Here is a 20,223-nt window from a genome sequence, read left to right on the forward strand (position 1 = left end):
CTCTGGCATGTCTAAACAGAGCCAATGCAGCTCATTCTAATTTCGGAGAAGGGGAGGCCCAAATAAAAATAGGATATGATGACAACCCTCTAGCCCTAATAAAATCTAAATCCTTAATTTCTCACAAGCTAATTCTCTGTCCGATGAGGTGGGCATTACAATGGTTCACCTCTTCATCAAAAGTTCAACATATTGTTTTAGCTAGACCACTAGTGCTGGAATGGTCCGGACACAACATATAGTTCAGTGTCTGGGGGAGGGGGTGGGGGGTCATTTAGTTCCATACAGTAGTGCGTCTTTGTATTTTCAATTAGTATGGTCAAACTAAGCCTGCATGTAGTGATCACAAATTAAGTAGCCCTAAATCAGTCATAGGCCACCCACACATGCATACACACAACACACACACACACACACACACACACACACACACACACACACACACACACTCTCTCTCTCTCTCTCTCTCTCTCTCTCTCTCCAAACGTATCTCTCAATTGGCCCTGTCTTGTCTTATCAGGTCAACTCCTAATTCTAGACATAGGCCTGTATTAACTTGGCCTAGACCTATAGGGGGGCTGACTTTTCAGTCAAGTTGGGTTGTTAACTTTATTTGTGTGGGTGTCTGAATAAAAAAACGAAATCTTTGCACCACGACAGTTGAATTCAAAAAAGGGCCGAATATGGGAAATGACGTGCCTCAGCATTTACTTTCTAGAAAGAGCCCCTGAATTCCAGCGAGCAGCCCGGACGCAGGGGAGGGTGCGATGGCTATTTAAAGAGGGTCGTTGGGAGGGATAAATAACACAAGGTCCACAGCGTTGAGTAACAGCCTCTAAACGTACATCATCCCTACTCACTCTTAACTGTCGCTATTATTGTTTATAACAGCAGTGGTTTTCCACTTGCCGCCATATAATAAGGGTCTCCTGGATATTTTCACAACGGACTGACAGCGCCCGTCGACGGCACCGAGACTGTAGTTTCTCTTCCACGTTGGGCCGCTTTGGGGGAAAATGGGGAAAGATTATTATAAAATACTGGGGATTTCGAAAGGAGCTGCGGACGAGGACATCAAAAAGGCGTACAGAAAGCAGGCTTTGAAATGGCACCCGGATAAAAACAAAGCAGCCAACGCAGAGGAGAAATTTAAGGAAATCGCCGAGGCATATGAAGTCCTCAGTGATCCGAAGAAAAGGGAAATATATGATCAATACGGAGAGGAAGGTAATAAGGCTACGCTCCCCGTTGTTCTGCTGTCAGCTGTTGTATTTTTCATATCGTTCATTAAGCTACAGTTCATTATTTCTACATCATGAGGCAGGCATAATAAATAGGTGTTGCTGTGCATTACACAAAAATTGGACCTTACGACCGACAGTTTCAACCATAGCCTATTGATTATGGAACACCGCAACATTCAACGCGCCTTCCAACGTTTATTTCCATGAGCTGTTGTGTTCTAGGGAGGTAACGGTATGCCCACATTATACTGTTGGTCAAAATACAGGGATTTAAATCCCACCAAAATACAGGGATCTAAAGGCTGATGTCATATTGTATAATACTATGTTCAATAATAGCCTAGATATAGAAAATGTGATACAGACATCTAAAAAAGGGGTGGGAAAGATCATATGCCATGGGAAGCACGACCTGCCCCATATGACTCCATATGACATGGGAACATTTAACATCCATATTTGAGAAAATATCATGGGCTTATACACTTTATGACTATAACTTGTGGTCCTCTGTGGCTCAGTTGGTAGAGCATGGCGCTAACAACACTTAGGTTGTGGGTTTTATTCCTGCTGGGACCTTATATACTGAAATGTATGCACTCACTGCAATGTAAGTCGCTTTGGATAAAAGCGTCAGCTAAATGGCATATATTATTATATTATATAAATGCATAAATGTAGAAATGGAACCCTTTCCCCTGATATCCTTTCCCCCCCATAGTTGTTCTCTGTAAATGTGCATTAGGTTACAGTTATCAGTATCAATGATTGGTTGATGACCCCAGTGTAATTTCTGCCCTTTGTCAGGTCTGAAAGGAGGAAATGGACCCACAGGTGATGGACAGGGGAGCAACTTCACCTACACCTTCCATGGAGACCCCCACGCAACCTTCAACACATTCTTCGGGGGTGCCAACCCCTTTGAAATGTTTTTTGGGCGCAAGGCCAATGGGCGTGATGACGATGACATGGAAGTGGACGGCAACGACCCCTTCGGCTCCTTCACCAGTTTCAACCTCAATGGATTCCCTCGCGACCGGCATGTGGGCCTCGGCGGGCAGCAGCGGCGCAAACAGGACCCGGCCATCCACCACGAACTGCGGGTCTCCCTGGAGGAGGTCTTCCATGGCTGCACAAAGCGGATGAAGATCTCACGCAAGAGGCTTAATCCTGACGGGAGGACCATGCGCACAGAGGATAAGATTCTAACCATCGAGATCAAGCGGGGCTGGAAGGAAGGCACCAAGATCACTTTCCCACGGGAGGGTGATGAGTCCCCCAACACCATTCCTGCTGACATCGTTTTCGTCATCAAGGACAAGCCACACGCACACTTTAGGCGGGAAGGCTCTGATATTGTGTATCCGGTGCGGGTCAGTCTACGTCAGGTAAGACAATTTTCCTTGGGTGCCTGTCTGATCACCTGATCAATGGTAGGGGAAACACTGCCAATAGAGAACTGCCAACAGAACCAATCATAGATATGCTAATAACAAGCTTAGATTTCCCTCCTGCAATAGTCTCATGATGATGCATTTTGACACAGAATGCATCACTATGAGACTATTCCAGAAATTAAATCTGATCATGCTACTAGGATATCTTTGAGATTTGTATGTACAAAGTAATCATGTTTTGGCACTATATCAATACTGGGTTGATGAGAAATATGCACATAAATGATCTTTGGGTAAAATTCTGCTTTAAATGAGGACAGAGGACAGTCTGGTAGGCCTATATATGCTGTAAAGGCTGGTATATATGTTATACAATTGAGCATTTAAAAGCTTGGTAATAGAAAGGCAAAGGGAGGGGTTACATTTAACTCCCTTGTGTAAAAACTGTAATTATACACCAAGTTACAGCATAATGAGCTGTCAGTTATGTAATTGACACTGTAAACGGTGAGGAACACGCACTGCCTCACTTGAGGGGTGCAGAGACAGAATGCTTCCCACGCACACGATGTAGGAGGTGCTTATATGGTCTTCCCTTCTCCTCTCTTCTACAAGATCTCATGACTTCAAGTTGTTTTGATTATTGTAAAAAACACTGGGCATGATGTCATGGAATGTGGTCATTAGTCATGAAAGGAAAACAACAGATGAATTTGCTTGGCCCTTGCTTATCAATCTAGTGAAGGAGCATAGTTTCTGTTGTAAGGCCAGTCTACTTTAGCAAACCAAACCGTAACTCATCTGTCACACACATACAGAGAAAAGGCAGTGTTAGGCCTCCAGATTTATACAATACTTATTTTGTGGGTTGTGTTGAGTACTGTGCTCACTTCTTGTTATTGACCTTCATACTCCTTCTGTTGCAGTCATTGTGTGGTTGCTCAGTGACGGTGTCCACGATAGATGGGAAAACCTGCAACATGAAGATAACGGACGTCATCAAGCCTGGCATGAGAAAGACAGTTGCGGGGCAGGGGCTGCCCCTCCCCAAAAACCCAGACCAGAGAGGGGACCTGGTGGTGGAGTTTGATGTCACATTTCCAGAAAGTCTCCCGACCAATGCCAAGGACGTCCTGAAACGGCATTTACCTGCCTCGTAAAGAGAGAAGTGGACAGAACAGGGGGTGATACCAGCATACCAGCGCTCACTCTTCCTCACACTAAGAACAATGCTGACAATCCACAAATGGACCCCCTTCTAATGAATGTGCAATTTATATTTTTTATCTATTTGGTGTTTTTATAAATACCACGCATGCCAATAAGTTGATATAAGTGCAAGTGAAAATATGTTGATATCCGAAAGTAAACATTTCATGTGGGTCCTTTCCACATTCGCTTTATTTTCTCTCTTTGATTTGTGTGATTTGTGTGACATGAAATGTAACATTGATTATGAAACACAAGAAAATAATGTACCAATATGGGGGGGTGTCAAACTGACATGTTCATATATGAAATCACATACTGATAATGTATTTCATGTTCATTGCTAATAAGGTCTATTCTCATAAAGGCACAAGCACTTCTGAAAACTGAAAACAAGCCTATAAGATCATCCTCATTGATAGTAGCCGCATTACATTTTCTGGGCAAAAACAGCTACCAGTAAAAGCAACGTACTGTTAATTTTGTAATACATGTAGCCTATATTTCTCACCTGCATACTTGAAATGGAACCTTATAAACAGAAGAGTTTGGATGGATTATCTTGTATAGGCTTCAAAAGGGCCCTCAAACTATATTTGAATAGATGGGTTGCCTGAAACTGTGTCCTTTAAAATACCTTTCTAAAGGAACTACTTGTACTGTAAATGAATATAATCAATGATTGTGATTTCTGAAATGTGAATACTTTTATGTGCCAAACAAGATTTTTAAACAAATGTTCTTCTTTAACGTGTTTGGGTGGTAAGGGGTGAAAGTATTTTCAGGTCTTTAATATTCATGTTTTATAACCACAGACACTGAAGTCAGACATAATCGCCCAACAATAACACATTTGAGCAAATTGGAGAGTAAATATAGCCCACACTGTTCACAGCTGCTCACCAACACATAGATGACCTTTACATGTTCCACCAGGGGACGCCACATCATTCAACAACATTTGTATTTATAGTTGCCCACTTAGTGAGCTTTTTAATCTAATTTATTAACTCAATCATCTATTGTACAGTTTACCCTTAAAATGGACTGGAGAAAACTGAATGTATAATGCAAAAGAATAGAAAATAACAGATTTTCACCTCTGAGATGAATACATTATTAAAACAATTAATACTCAAAATACTAATTGTAAATACTAGTATGGGCTCCAGTGGCCTTGTCTTTCACTGGGAGAATCTGTACGTTTTCTGTACTGAGGTGCCAAAACAATTTCTGTGAGTGGCCTTGCTGGAATAAAGTGCAAATCTATCTATTGCGTAAATGTCTGTAGGGTTAAGAAGAAATCCCTAACACTTCACTAATGACTTATGACCCTAACCAGGTGTACATGAAGTGGCCCTAGGTGCCAATTGCACAATGATGATTTATTTACATTGGTCCAAATCCAATTATGCGACACATAGCCTAAGTCTTTTCATACCCAGATCATTTCAGAGCACTTGTCGTAGCTCCATTCATATCATTACAAATATATCAGCAAAAACATAAGTGTAAAAGTAAAGTCTTAGTATGTCTACGTCCGACCTCGTAATTTGTGTTGTTTTTGGGTGAAAATTGACACCTGAGACAGGTGAGGAGAATGTGCTTCTGGATGGCGCTCCTCTCGTCGCTCTCGCTCAGGATTCCTCCTCGCACTGCGCGTGCGTTCCCAGCATGTTGGAACAGAGTAGCTATTGTTTGCGGACCAGCAGGCTGTGACAGAGTTTACAGTAGATAGTGGAACGAGGAAGACGCCGTGCATTCGCCACCTACCTGTTGAATATTTAGAATATTAATTTGCAAGTCAGGGTTGAGTCACTGTCGAAGAACAAAGTCGAACCTGGAATCGAGCGTAGCCGAGGTAGGCGGAAGAAGAAACTGCAACAGGTAGCCACCCCAATGTTATAGCTGTACAGACTTCCCACGGATTTACGTCAAAATGCCATTGGGACTAAGGAAAAAGAAAAACAAGTCGAAGGAAAGCTCAAATTTGGTCGAAAATGAAGAGGTCGGTGGAAATGCCGGTGGAAGCGCAGCGAAATCGGCCGTTAACGGCGCTGGACTCCCACCTCCACCTGCCAACCTGCGACCGAAACTAGTGTTCCATACGCAGCTGGCCCATGGAAGCCCCACGGGCAGGATTGAGGGATTTACAAATGTAAAAGAACTCTACGGAAAAATAGCCCATGCGTTCAATTTAAGTCCACCAGAGGTAATATTGCACACTTTATTTTTGTTTTACGCACAGTAGACCTATTATGAATTAGTGTGTTTATTGGGGATGGGAACATATAGGCTCCAAGACACAACGTTGTCTCTTTCTGTTTGTGATGGTCATTTTGAAATCAAAGTAGGCCGAAAAAAATGAAATTGCGTCTGTAACGACTAAGGTGTGTTTGCGTAAGGTGCGACAACTAATGCACGAGGCCCAGTTCCAATAAGAGGTGAGCATAAACACCTGACGTTCACTCTCCTTTGAAAGTGAATTAAAGGCGAGGCCCTCAACCTAACCTGTAAGATCTATACTGGTTTGACATTTATTCAATAACTTGAACATTTGAACTGGTTGCTGATGCAATTTGTTGAGGCTTTTGAATTCCCATCTAAAGCAACATTATTTGAGAGGATGTCCCTTGATATTTGGGTTGTGGTCCTCTGTATTGGTTTTCGGTCCTTCAAATGTACATTTGTTTAAATTTGGGAAGGACATTTTTCAGGAAATTGTATTTTAGATGAAAGGATAATAGAAAGAGTAGCTGTGAATCGTTGAACGGTGGACTCCTCCTTGACTTAGTTGGACTTAGTTTATAGGGTTAAATTCTGTCCTATGAACAGACTTGAAGGCCTTACAGGCACTGCAAACGCTGCATTTCTACCAGGGGGAAAAAATGAAGGCCCCAGTAAAGAATTGCACAAAAACCCTCCTCCAAGGCCAGACTCTTTGTGCTGTTCTTTTTAGAGGAGTTTGTGAGTGACATGTCTGCCTTTTGTCTCCCCTGGCTGGACCAGATAGGCCGGCCAGGCCGCCTGCTATCAGCCAGCCAGAGCCATCCCCCTACCTCGACCAGACAGTGTAGTTAGATCACACACTGACACTGGAGTGAGAGAGAAGCCTCCTCTCAGAAACCAGTCAAACCTGAGTCTGACAGATGGATCGAGTCACACACTTTAAAGGTCACGTTTAAAAAGAAAAGTGTCATAAGTATTTTTCTCAGAACATTAATTGTACCACTTCCCTCTGTCAATTACTTTCGTAATTATTTTTTCTCTGACTTTCTTCAAACTTGAGATGAACTTTTCTCCTCCCTGGCTTCAGGCAAATTGATTATCATGAACACCCACATCTGGGGGCGGGGGCGGTGTTGAGCTCCTTGGCATCTGCCGGAGGAAGTCCCTCACGTCCTGAGCAGTGGGCACAGCCTAAATCCAATAAGATAACACCTCCCACCCTGCCCAGACCTCCCCAGGAGAGTGAGAGACTGCTGACTCCCTTAAATGCACTCTACAGATCACTAACCCACACATCAGGGCACGATGACCTGGGCTGTTTTCAATTGGAACACAACAGGAAAGAATGTTACGACAGTGATGGAGCACCACCTGAAATTGTCTCACATTCAAATTAATTTAGTTTTCTGCTCCAAAAATGTTTTCTTGGACATGACGTGCACTCTCTCGGTTAAACAGGAAGCAATGCAATCTTGAGTAGGACATGGAAAAGCTTTAGAACAGCCAGCTTTTATGGCCTTGAGGTCACCTGAACATCCATTGTGCCAGATGTGAAATGTTAGTGACGTGGTCTTCATGGTGCACATTCCCTTAAACAAACACCAAAGCATCATTCAGATTCACCACCATGGTGTCATTTTGGGTTTCTCTAAGACTCTGTCACTTATTGATGGGTCTAAAGACGGTAGTCATCATTTCACTGTGATCTCTGTTACATTATGAGGATGTGAATGTTTTCAGACAATCTATTTTTACCGCGTAGGTCAAAGTCTGTGTATTGCCCCTGCAGCTGTACAGTTTTATCACAGGTGTGGCTGCACGACTTCACTAGTACTAACCACCAAGTCATTTGTTTAGAGTTTGAATGTTCTGGCAACCCTCCTCCGGTCAGATCACATGTTTTGTCTTTGCTTTACTGATAAGTGTGCATTTCTGTCAAAGTGTAGTAGACACAGCTGGAGCTAGAGCCATTGTTATTGAAAGGACCATGAATCCATGGCAGGCCCTCAAAGTAGTCTTGGTGTGGTTGTGTTGTTTCCAGATACATAGCCACATTGTGAATTGTATAAGGATTAAATAACAATCCCATTTGATGGAAGCTGACTTAAACACTGTTATTGTTTGTGTGATTCTACTTTTTTATTGGTTTTCAACAAACAACAAAAAAGTGTAATGCCACTATAATACATGCATGCAACAATAGATAATAATAAGTGTTAAACATAGCTAACAAAACTAAAAAGATAGGGAGGGAGAAGACCTAAAACAAAAACAGATCGGCAGCACATAATCAAACACACCAAGGACAATTTGATAACAATGAATCATGCTGTGTGTGTGTGTGTGCGTGTGTGTGTGCGTGTGTGTGTGCGTGTGTGTGTGCGTGTGTGTGCGTGTGTGTGTGCGTGTGTGTGCGCACTTTCATTTAACAGAGACACCTTCATAACTGAACAAGTATCACTCCACACTATTGTTACATCCTCACATCACAGAAGAGAAACATATGATACTGACAACATCGACTGGCTTTTCACACTAAGTCAGAGATGGCTGGAGCTTAACCTGAATTATGTTGCAGATATAATTACTACCTTAAAAATGAATGGGTCAGCTTAATAATTAAGTTCTTTATTGTGAGTCTGAGCTTATTAGATTTCTTCGTCCTGTGCTTCTTGTTATTTCACTGCCCAGCAGTATAAAAGTGGCTACTTGGCATTTCACGTCTCGTTGGTTTACCGGTTTTATATTCATTCAGCTTTTGACTTGTAAGGGGATTCCTCTCTATAAAACAAAACGTTCTTAGAATGCCATTTCTTTTCAAGAAAAGAGGGCATAATCTGCCTCTTTTCATACAGATCTATGAGCCATGCTTATGTTAAGTATCTCCTATACCTGTGTTATAACTATGTAATTACTCAGTAATAACACAATGTTACAATATTGTATTAACATTGTACTGTTACATACGGTAGTACATCAGAAATTGCTTTGTAATTGCATAGTAATAAAGTTGAAGGAAAATGTCAGCAACAGCAAGTTATTAGTTGTCTTTGTTGTCTAAATAGGAAATATAAAAATGCTTAGCAAATAAGCGAGAAAATAGCCTTTTAATCGGACCAGGAAGTAATATGAATGAAAGCCTGAATGATCAACTCCTACAACGATCATTGGGATTAAGTGAAGATGCACATTAGTAAACACAAGTGGTACAGTAGGCAGGGGTTTAATCCCTGGACGCCGCTGCTGCACTTCAAAGGCGGCGCCACACCGTATATGTGGTGTGAAGTGCTGCCGAAAGCCACCACAAGGTGGTGAGAAGAGCTGTAAAGGATGTTTGAAAGGAGAATGGTTTGCCTTATCAGATAGATTGGCAAAATCGAGTTTATTATAGAAGCTTAGGAAGAGTGGAAATGGTTTAAATAGGGGACCAAGCAATGGGACCAACTCCTATCTACTCTCATACCATCATCACGCATTCTCTCACAGCGCAGAGAAGTGGAGGAAATGTTTTAGCGTAATTATTTTGTGAGGGGGTGCTGCCTCAAATGCTGTGAGGGGGGTGATGATGTCTTTGGATGAACCTTAATTTAGAAATAATGAATGTCTTTATGGACACTTGATAAAATGATGTCAGACATGGAATATATGTGGCAGTGTGTCCGCAATATTGCGTATTAATTAACTCGATATTAACAATATAATGTTTCTCAGTTGATTCCGTGCATTTCAGCTACATGGACATACATATGTTCAATGTGAACTCGGTGCCAGAGCAGGATGTTGAAATGTGAAAAATCAAGTTTCTTATTTATTATTATAACGCATTAGTTTTTTTTTTACATGCCCACACTTCTTAAGGTGATCTGGACAAAGATTTTGAGGTAGAAGAATCTGTCATTTTAAGCAGTTTGTGTCTGTTTGTGTTACACAAGTGGAATAAAGACTACATAATGTTATGTACTGTTATGCACTGTAACAACATGTTAATACAATGTTGTTTCTACAGTACAGTTCTACAGTACTATAGAGTATGAATAGTTATTAATCTATATTCTCAGGGCAAATATAGCTGACCACTGTCTTCAAGTGTGTACAAGCCCTCATGCAACAGGTTTCAACAGCAACATGGAATGTGTTCATCAGTTTGCAGACAGGCCGCAGGTGTGAGTTCAGCTCAGCAGCTCATGATTAAAGTGAAAGGACTGAGATTACGTGGTTGTTTTCCTGCAGCGAGAAGAATGGGGTTGCCACGGCATCACTGTCACAGGCTGCACTCAACAAGGACAACAAGGTCCTCTGAACAGATAATGTCCATTAGACGCTCAGAGATTGGCTGTAATGATGTCACAGACAGGAAGGATCAGATAAGAGTGACACTGTTGTCACCTGTTTGTTCTCAGAATGGGTGTGTTTGTTTGTGTGTGTGTCGGTGTGTGTGGGAGGCGGTGGGGATGTTTTGCGCAACCATGTTCTTGCTATGCTGTCATTGACACTGTTAAAAACACATCTTGGTTATACTTGATGATGTATTTTTTCAAATGTATGTGTAAGCCCCTTCCAGACAGTACAGTGTACCTCCCTTTCGATTCCAACACACACACACACACACACACACACACACACACACACACACACCTTAAGGTTATTCCCCATAAAGAAGAGTCTGATAATGGTCAATGTCTCCAGTGGTATTTTTTGTCATCATGTCCTTATTACTCATCCTCAAGCATGTTACATCCTCAGACAAGTGAATAATTAACATGGCATACTTGCTGATGAGCTTTATTCCCATACGAGAAATGGACCTTCATGGTCATTTGGAAAGTTAGTCCGTCAGACAGTCTTTTAATGAATGACTAATAACTAGCTATAACTTCCTCCATCTAATGCTTTGCTTGACAAATTACACTGCTTTTGTGTGGTCAGCATTTCCGTTTTGGCAAATGGATTAGTTTTTGAGAAATGTCATCATATTTTCATTATAGAAAACTGTATGTTGCTGACCTCTGTGACTGTGGCATAACAATGACAGAGGAGTTGGCTAAAGCATAAAGTCTCGGAAGCATAGACAGATCTGCAGCCAACGTCCTGAACCTAAATTCCACAATCAACTCCCAATTATCCTCTCTCATGGTTCTATTTTTATCTCTTTGGCCCTCTATTGAAAGGGCCCATTGAAATGCCTGTGAATGAACAGTACAGTACAGAAGTTCAGTAACCAAAGAAACAGGTTTCCCAAGCTTTGTTATGTAGAGGACGCCATCTCATTATCAACACCGTATGTCAACACCATACGCTATTTATCCTTTGATTTATCGCGGACAAGTTGTTTCTTACCAGGTCTTGTACTTGATGTGTGGCTATTGGGATTACCTGTAGGTAGGTAGTAACAGATGGAGAAGGGAGAAAGTAAAGAACACTGAATGATATTGTTTCGTGTCTAGCATAGTCTGCAGATGGACGGAGTTGTGTGTGTGTGTGTGTGGTGTGTGTGTGTGTGTGTGTGTTTTCTGGCTCCTGAATGACATCGAACTGACAGAGAGCCGTTCCTTTACACTACCTTTGTCCACGTGGAGCGCCCCTCTCAGTGCTTGTAGCTCAGTCAGTGGGAGGTCTGTGTGTCCTTGTGAGTCAGGGAGGGAGGTGGAGGTGGAGGTGAGAGAGGCGTGAGAGTGACGTCGGCTGTATCCTAGCTGCGTGGTGAGTGTGTGTGTGTACGCAGCGGGTGACACCCAGCAATAAGGAGAGAAAGTGCCGAGAACATCCTGTGAGAGAGGGAGAGAGAAGCGGCTTGATGTAAGAAGCGGCAGCCTTGGTAACGGGGTGTAGGAGGCATTGCCGTTCCCTCCCACAGGCTCATGGGTAAAGCCCTGGCCTGCTTTCCCAGAGGGGGTTCTGTTCTGTGGCGAAAGCAGGGAGCTTAGCCAAGTAGAGAGTCCACTTCAGCCCATAGCCCCCCTGCCTCCTCCTCCTACTCCTCCGCTCTCTCTCACTCTCTCTCTGCCTCCCACCTCTACCAACCCCCCCCCCACCCCCCCACCCCTTCCTAATCCCATTCTTTTATGCTCCAGTAGCCAGGGGCAAGGCTTGTGTCTGTGTCAGCTGATGTCTGTGCGCAGTGCCTGTTGGTACACAAAAGGGGCCAAAAAAGGTTGTGTTTTGTTTTGGGTGCCAGGGCCTCATTGCGCTCAAAGGTCATCCTGATGCACCGGACACAAATCGATGCTTTTTTTTTAAGCAATCCGGAAGTCGTAAAAAACAGACAAAAGACTTTTAAACCTCTAGTGGTTAGAAAGTTTGATACTACTGTTCACAATTATGTTTTTAACTCCCACAAGAGGAAAGTATTCTATTCTCTAGTCTGCTATTCTCTGCGGATATCTCATTCGATTCAAATAAAGAAAGAGATTAAAGGAGTACGTATTAATAGCCCCCTGTGCCCCGTCGGTGTGAGGTATTGCGGAACAAATGATTCACCATGAGCAGGCCCCTCCCTTTAGCTTTCACTAGCCAACTGCAGTTTAAAGGGCCTTTTAAATCAGGCCACAAGTGTATCGCGTTCATGGTGATCGCATTTCCCCTGTCCTGCCAAGAGGTTGCAACCAAAGGTGTGAAGCCAGATTTCGGCATCACTGGCACTGCTGAAAAGGTCACCTTCCCTGTCTCTTTTTTTTTACCATAGGATGTGCCTGCCTGGGGAGAAAAAAACACAGCTGCCTCAGGCACATTAATCTCGGAACCCAGAATCTCATGGAGAGTCTGACTTAGTGAGACACTGATCACACCGTTGGAAAAAAGGCGACATAACTGCACAGAAATAAAAACACTGTTCACTGGTGATTCCCCTCTTAGCTATACTGACCTATGCTATGTCCAGAAACAGGCTGTGTAAATGCTAAAATATAGCCTAGATATAAAGAAGGAATCACAATAATGTATTTTCCTTCCACACAGTTTGGCGCAGGTGTTTCCTGAATATTTTATGTGTCGTTTAGCTCCCACAACAACTGTTTTACCAATATGTCCCGCCATGTGTGTAACATAACATGATGTGTCTGTGTGGCCAGATCCTGTTCTGTACGCTGAACACCCATAAGATCGACATGGAGAAGCTGCTTGGGGGCCAGATTGGCCTGGAGGACTTCATCTTCGCCCACATCAAAGGGATCAAGAAGGAGGTGGAGGTGTTCAAGTCTGAGGACGCTCTGGGTCTCACAATCACAGACAACGGAGCCGGCTATGCCTTCATAAAGGTGGGACAAGAATAACCTGATACACAATGTTTGAATCATTCAAAAGGGCCATGTCTCAGATATCATGATCACTAGGCTATCACATGGTCAAGAGATCATCTGGGGGTCAAATATGTGTGGGATATAATCAACAACACCAGAGAGTAAGGCTTTGTGCTCAAACAATTTGAGAAGACCTTATGTATTCATCAAGTCATGTTTTGAAAATGTCAACTTTACCCCATAAATTCAAATGATTTTGAAGGGGAAACTGACACTGAGCTGGTATTTGTTTTATCCGCGTGTAAGCATTAGAGGGCTGGTCTTCTACATGAAGGTCTAGTATGGTTAGATTGCTCCAAGATGCCATCTTGTGTCATGAAAGCATCATCACATCACGAAAGCCTTATGCAGCATTCACTGTACATTAGACACTTGTTGCTCTGTGCTTCCTATAACTGCGGTATAGGAAGGAACCCTTAGGGAGCCGGCACTGTAGGTCTTTGAAGTAAGGCTGCATGAAGAAAAGCTTAGGAACGATTGTAATTGTTCAGTGAACCCACCCTCCCATTTACCCATCCTCAGCAGAAATGAATCATTCATATTCAAAGGAACCAAAACCCAGGCAGTGTGCAGAAGCTCCTAAATGAGAAAGAAAATCTGCATTGCAAATGTCTGTTCTCTTTTTAAAGCTTTTGAAGTCTCTTATTATTGATGAAAAGGCTCTCACTTGCCCTCTACTGCTAGTTTTTTCTTCTCATCTAGGACAAGTTGTTTTTTCATCTTAATGGGATCACTTCAATGTGCTTTTGCATGTCTGAGGCAATAAGCAGTTTTTTGTCCATGTTAATCTGGGTTTCTCTTTCTCTTCCTCTCTGTATTCCTCTCTTCTTCCATTTATGTCCTCCATCCCCTCTCTCCCCCCCCCCCCCCCCCCCCCCCTCTCTCTCTACCTGCATGACAGCGCATCAAGGATGGCAGTGTGGTGGACAACGTGAAGGTGATCTGCGTGGGGGACCATATAGAGTGCATTAATGGGCAGAACATCGTGGGCACGCGGCACTACGAGGTGGCACGCATGCTGAAAGAATTGCCACGAGACAAGACCTTCACCCTCAAACTGGTGGAGCCTATGAAGGCCTTCGGTGAGTGCATGGGACTGGGGGAGTACCAGAGTGGAAGGGCAGTCTAGATACTGGAGTACCATAACTGGGTTGTTGACATTCTAAACTGTGAACAGCCGTTCAGCCCAGTCAGATGTTGAGCAGTCATAAGCAGTCATTGCACACCCTATTTATAACACATTTGTAGAGCTGAAATTACATGATAGTAGTATCCTTTGAACCAGTTGCTTAAAGTGTATTTTTTTATTAACAGAGATGCTTGAGCCGAGGTCAAAGGGCGCCAAACCTGCCAGCGAGAACAAGATTGGCACAGGGAGGGGAACTCTGAGGCTGCGTGCCAAGGGCCCCGCTACTGTGGAGGAAGTGGTGAGTGTACCCACTTCCCCTGTGGAGAATGTGGCCTCCAGAGAGGTGGGCCAGACATCTGAGTGTCCCGCTGTGGCCTAGCGTGTGTGGGTGGGTGGGTGGTTGGGGTTGGGGTTGGGGTTGTTTTAATCATTATATACTGAAACTGTCTTTTCTAGCCGACAGAGTTTGAGGAGAAAGCAGTGAAGAAGGTGGACGACCTCCTGGAGAGCTACATGGGCATCAGAGATACTGAACTGGGTGTGTGGGCATTCTTCTCACAGACTAGTAGAAACTATTGCTGAATAGAAAATAATGAAAAAAATAATGTTAACAACATGTTATTGCTGTTACTGAAACTCTGACTTACAGTACATATGCAATTAGAATAGCATATGCTGTTATGCATATAATATGCTACACCCTTTTTAGTCAGGAAGTGAGAAGTGTTCACTACAAAGCATAAACATACAGATATCAAGCATTTTTTTATTCTTGTATAGTAAGCGATAATGACATTCTCATTGATGAAAGTTGTTCCAGCAATCTAACCAACACTCCTTCTCTATAGCTGCCACTATGGTGGAGGTTGGCCGGGACAAGAAGAACCCAGACGAGTTCGCCATGGCACTGGATGAGGCCCTCGGAGACTTTGCCTTTCCGGATGAGTTTGTTTTCGATGTCTGGGGGGCCATCGGAGATGCCAAGCAGGGACGTTTTTAATGTTCTAAACCCACCCCAAGCACAATCCCAAGCACACATCCAACACACCCTCATCAAGCCAACTGGACAAATTTCAACCAGTAAAAAGGGGTGGATTTTGGTTTTGTTAACTGCACTGTTTATAGGGGTAGTTTTGCACTGGGATCTAATATTGTATTCACGTCACTCTTTATGATGAGTGGGTGCGGTTTACATAAGGCTGTAATGATCTGCCTTAGAGATGCTTGTATGTCAACATTCAGGGACATTTGAGGCATGTGGAATCCAGTTCTTGCATGGATAAGACTTCTACTAAGCAATGATTTGGCATTCTAGAACACAGTATACCCTCCCAAAGACACATGAAAGCACATATGTAATTGGTTCCATCTAAACTAGTTCTCTGTATTCTTATACACTTCTTATACCCTGGTAACATAGGGCCCTGCACCTCTGTTGAAATCATTCACTGAAATTCAGTCACACTTATCTGATAACTGTGGTAAATATAAATGTAATGATCACAATGTATCTTGGCTTTTTATAGGTTTTTTTATATTATGACAAAATGTTGCTGAGATGTTTGACGAGCAACAGATTTAATTGGAATTATAGTGATTATTCTAGCAGTATCCTGCCGATGAATTCCCCTACCCTCTATCCTCTGTGGATAGGACCACGGGTTTTTCCAGACGAACTACTGGTCCCAGTTATGACAGCCAGGTGGGATGAGGAGTCATTGATGTCAGTTATTTCATGTTATTGTGTAAACATATCATTTTTAAGTTAATTGGCTTGTTCCTTTGCTCCCCTCTTCTGTCAACAAGGATGCTCTCACAAACTGTTTTTAGATATTAATTTGACCAGGAACATAAACTATTACAGTATAGTCATATCTGAATCTGTACAACACTGGAACATAATGAAGAGACTGTCTTTTAGCACCAGAGAAATATAGGGTTTTATGTTTTTATCTTAGATAAAGAGAGGTGATGGCATACTTTCAACTAACATTCCTTCACTTTTAGTAGCATTTTTGTACAGGCTGCTAGTGTAATTGAGTTGTAATAAATAGATACTTATATATGTTTTGTTTTTTTAATTTATTTGTTCAATAAAGATTTGATATTTCAATCTGGAAAATATGTTTACAATCTCCAGACCTGGCTCCACCACACATCTGAACTCTTTCTGAATTTTAGAATCTTGAAGGCTGTGAAGGTTTACTGTGTGGTCAGTTGCAATTCAAACTTCCTACACTAAATGGAATCGATACCAGCATCATACTGAATTTAAATAGTAATTCAATTTAAATGTAGTGTCATTTATTGATGAAAATGTGTTTCAGAGCATTGTTTACTGAACAGTAGACAGCTGCATACAGTATATTGTTTTTGAACAATCCATAAGGGATCATTGTTTGTTAGAGAATAAAATAAATACTCTTTCATAGCTGAGTGTTGTACATTCCTTTTGACTGACTGATTTGGATGGAAAATTAGACAAAAAGGATGAGTTGTACACTTGTTTAATTGATTCCACTCTAGTGTAAAAACATAATCACAGAAACAAATAATTCTGTACAACAAACTTTATTTGCACACTTCGCTGTGTACATACATGTAAAAAATACAGCATGACAAAAGACATTTCATCACTTAGTTCATCCCTTCATCAAAGAAAGTTTGGCAATGCCATTAAAAATGATGAGCCAGTTGGTTTCACTTTTCCACAGGCAGCAAAATAAAATCATTTTTTTTGTCTCTTTTTAAATCATCTTTAGATTTTCTACATTTTTAAATGCCCAGAAATTGGCAGGATAATTGGTTCAATAATTGATTGACATCCTGGTTTTAAAGAAAGAAATCCCCCTCCACGAAACAAAACAAAAACAGAATGATACAGAAATACAAGGCCCCTTTAGACATTGCTGGAGCTAGTGTTTAAAATACAATAGCATTGTAGAGAACTTGGAAGCACATTGCTGTTGGTATAGGACATCTATCTTATGAAGTATCGTATGCAGGAGTGGGTTTTTTTTTTTTTAAACCACTAGATTCATATGGCATTTATTCATGTACAGTACAATTCAACTGCCGTATGCACAGTATTTGTTATTACAAAAGGGTGAACGATGTTAAATATTCTACAACTTTAATAATATGCCTGTCATATTAAAATGTTGGATGAGGAAACAATACTTCAGCAGCTATGTGTCAAATGGACAGCTTGCTTTGGTAACCAAGATGGAACTCTGACAATTCATCCCCACTGCTCTTGCACCTTACATACAGTGTGATCCTACAAGTCATTGTTTGTACATGACCAAAGTAAACTATAAGGAGTTGATTCATGGGCCCTGTCCACAGGGTCTAGGGAGGTATTCCTTGGCTTGGCATTCGGGCTGATAGAGAGGTAGCCCTTGCAGCCTCCTACCTGCTCCTGCCTCTTACAGTTCATCTTCAGCATGGGCCTTCCTGAAGGCATCACCGGTCAGCTTCTCCTGTGCCTCTTTCATTCCAGAGACAACTGCAGGGGGAGGACAACAAAACAGTCAGAGAAACACACTTCTTTTAAGGGCCTAGAGTTTTCCCTGGTCATGTCACTTGGTCAGGCCATACTGATCAAGCACAACATCTGATGACAACTTGTGTTACCTAAAACCTAAAGTGTTACCTTGGTCTGCATTGCTGTAGAAATACTTGTAGTTGGGGTTCCCATTTGTATTGGTAATCTCAGGATGGACTTTGCCACTGGGATCTGAGGGGAGAATATACAGAAACAAGAGTGATAATTGTAGTAATATCATTCACTAACAATAATTACAATGTCTACAAGAGAAAGGGTATTGAACATCCTCTTACCTAGGAAAAGTATCCTGGGAATGTATCCACCATCAGGACTGTAGGCCTCATCCTTCGGCTCCTCCTCATCCTGTTGACATGAGTAACAAGCAGCCAATCATGTTAGCGTCATCATACACAAATTAGTATCTCCTGTTTTACTAACGTCTCTGTGAAAGTGAAAGTAACCTTAGTTTGACTGTAAAGGGAAACAGGTTCTGTGGGACCAATTGGACTGATTAGACCTCAAAGGGGCTTTAATATCCATGGAGCCTGGTAACTTTATAAAAGAGAATGGTAAGAAGGAAATACCCAGCCCATCTTTACCTCAAGGTTGACCATAACAAAGTTGTGAGCCAGTTCAGAGATATCCTTGGATTCAGCAAACTTTGGCTTCAGGGCTTGTGGGAGAAAACAGAATCAGCATGACATAATTTACCAAAATGTGTATATCTTAGATTCTGTCTGTCTTATTTTGCTTTAATATGAATTTTTTGCTTCCATGGGTATAGATTGCACAGAGATAAAACACAATGAGGCATAAATGATGAGGTTGAGAGAGGGGGTATTCACCTTTGCAGGCTCCACACCAGGTCTTGTGGAGGATGACCATCAGTGGCAGTCCACTGTGCAGAGGATAGGTTTTGGGTAAGATTACTCATCTCAAAAGAAGAACTATAGTGACCAAAGTATCAGTCACTTGTGTAACATACTGACATGTCATTTTTAATATCTGACAAGTTCTATCATATGATATATCTTACTTACCTAGCCTCTGCCTCCTTCTTTCCATCATCCAGGCTCCTCCAGTGGATGTTGTCTCCAAATCCTAAAACAGAATAATATTATTAGTCAATACCCTGACCTAATATGACTGCAGGAATTACTAGGGCTGGGGTGTGTCTTTATGAAAGGATGAGAGAGGATCTTCTGGGAACTACACTACCTTTTGTTCGAAAACAGAGAATACCGGAAGAACTGTAATTCAAGACCTTCTGATATGGGGTGACCTGCCCTGGAGTTATCAAATCTGGCCAACTAAAAGTATCACTAGTTATATTAAAGAAAGATAAAGTAAGCATGTCAGATAAGTAAAGTAAGCATGTCAGATAAGCTAATAGCGTTCGTTGCATGGCCAGGAGAGAAAGACTCACTAGTCCATTCCGTCTGTCGCAGAAAAAGAAAATTGTAACAGTTGATATAGCTTTGCTAAGTTAGCCAGGTAGCTAGCTTCTCCCCACAGTGGCCATGATATGGCTGGTTAGCATGACCAGATTTCAAAGACCGTGCTAGATTTGACTCGCTTACCTCTGGCATTCCCTTCAGCTGCAACATTCTGGAGGTAAGACAAAGAAAATAAAACGTTGAAAGAGGACAAGAAAGCAACGTTAACAAGAGGGGACAGCATCTTTGTATGGCCTTTCTTTTACAAACTCCAGCTCTGTGCTTTAAACCGGTAATGATGCACCAGCTGACAGGATAGGGCGGGGTGACTTCGGATCAAATGTCGTAATATCACAATAAAAGTCCTTATGTGGAACCAAATGTGAAGTATGTAGTATAGGTTAGGTAACACCAAAACAGTAAAATGATTACCTTAACACTAATTTACCCTTCTTGACAAAACTGTGCTACCTCACAGCAACTGTGTGTGTGTGTGTGTGTGTGTGTGTGTGTGTGTGTGTGTGTGTGTGTGTGTGTGTGTGTGTGTGTGTGTGTGTGTGTATGTGTGTGTGCGTGTTGTGGGTCTGTAAACACGAAAAGTCCCTCTAGACATTGACATAGGCCTATAAGGATGTTGACACTGGACAACTGGTGCAATAGATATTGTACTCCTTTCCATAATCTCAAACAGTTGACAACAGGTTTTTGTTTTCAGAGGTGAACATCTAAAAAAA

At 42.1% G+C, this 20,223-nt stretch overlaps 3 protein-coding genes across 3 annotated transcripts; 2 read left to right on the forward strand and 1 right to left on the reverse strand.

Moving 5' to 3' along the window:
* The first annotated feature begins 825 nt into the window (after positions 1 to 825).
* dnajb4 (DnaJ heat shock protein family (Hsp40) member B4) lies at positions 826 to 5,084 on the forward strand. The gene is made up of 3 exons (XM_083690323.1): positions 826 to 1,227; positions 2,052 to 2,632; positions 3,568 to 5,084. Exons 1-3 carry the CDS (start codon positions 1,017 to 1,019, stop codon positions 3,799 to 3,801), a joined length of 1,026 nt encoding a protein of 341 aa, XP_083546449.1. The 5' UTR covers positions 826 to 1,016; the 3' UTR covers positions 3,802 to 5,084.
* Positions 5,085 to 5,553: 469 nt separating this feature from the next.
* gipc2 (GIPC PDZ domain containing family, member 2) lies at positions 5,554 to 16,939 on the forward strand. Its single transcript, XM_083689656.1, has 6 exons — positions 5,554 to 6,062; positions 13,147 to 13,332; positions 14,276 to 14,456; positions 14,689 to 14,801; positions 14,960 to 15,041; positions 15,352 to 16,939. The coding sequence occupies exons 1-6, from the start codon at positions 5,790 to 5,792 to the stop codon at positions 15,501 to 15,503; spliced, it is 987 nt and encodes a 328-aa protein (XP_083545782.1). The 5' UTR covers positions 5,554 to 5,789; the 3' UTR covers positions 15,504 to 16,939.
* Positions 16,940 to 17,058: 119 nt separating this feature from the next.
* On the reverse strand, positions 17,059 to 19,773 carry txndc12 (thioredoxin domain containing 12 (endoplasmic reticulum)). Its single transcript, XM_083690281.1, has 7 exons — positions 19,634 to 19,773; positions 19,094 to 19,154; positions 18,899 to 18,951; positions 18,653 to 18,726; positions 18,347 to 18,416; positions 18,159 to 18,242; positions 17,059 to 18,011 (listed from the first exon to the last, which is right to left on the reverse strand). Exons 1-7 carry the CDS (start codon positions 19,731 to 19,733, stop codon positions 17,932 to 17,934), a joined length of 522 nt encoding a protein of 173 aa, XP_083546407.1. The 5' UTR covers positions 19,734 to 19,773; the 3' UTR covers positions 17,059 to 17,931.
* Positions 19,774 to 20,223: the final 450 nt, after the last annotated feature.

This window comes from Argentina silus (genome assembly GCF_951799395.1).
Source record: "Argentina silus genome assembly, chromosome: 18".
Classification (NCBI taxonomy): Eukaryota; Metazoa; Chordata; class Actinopteri; order Argentiniformes; family Argentinidae; genus Argentina; species Argentina silus.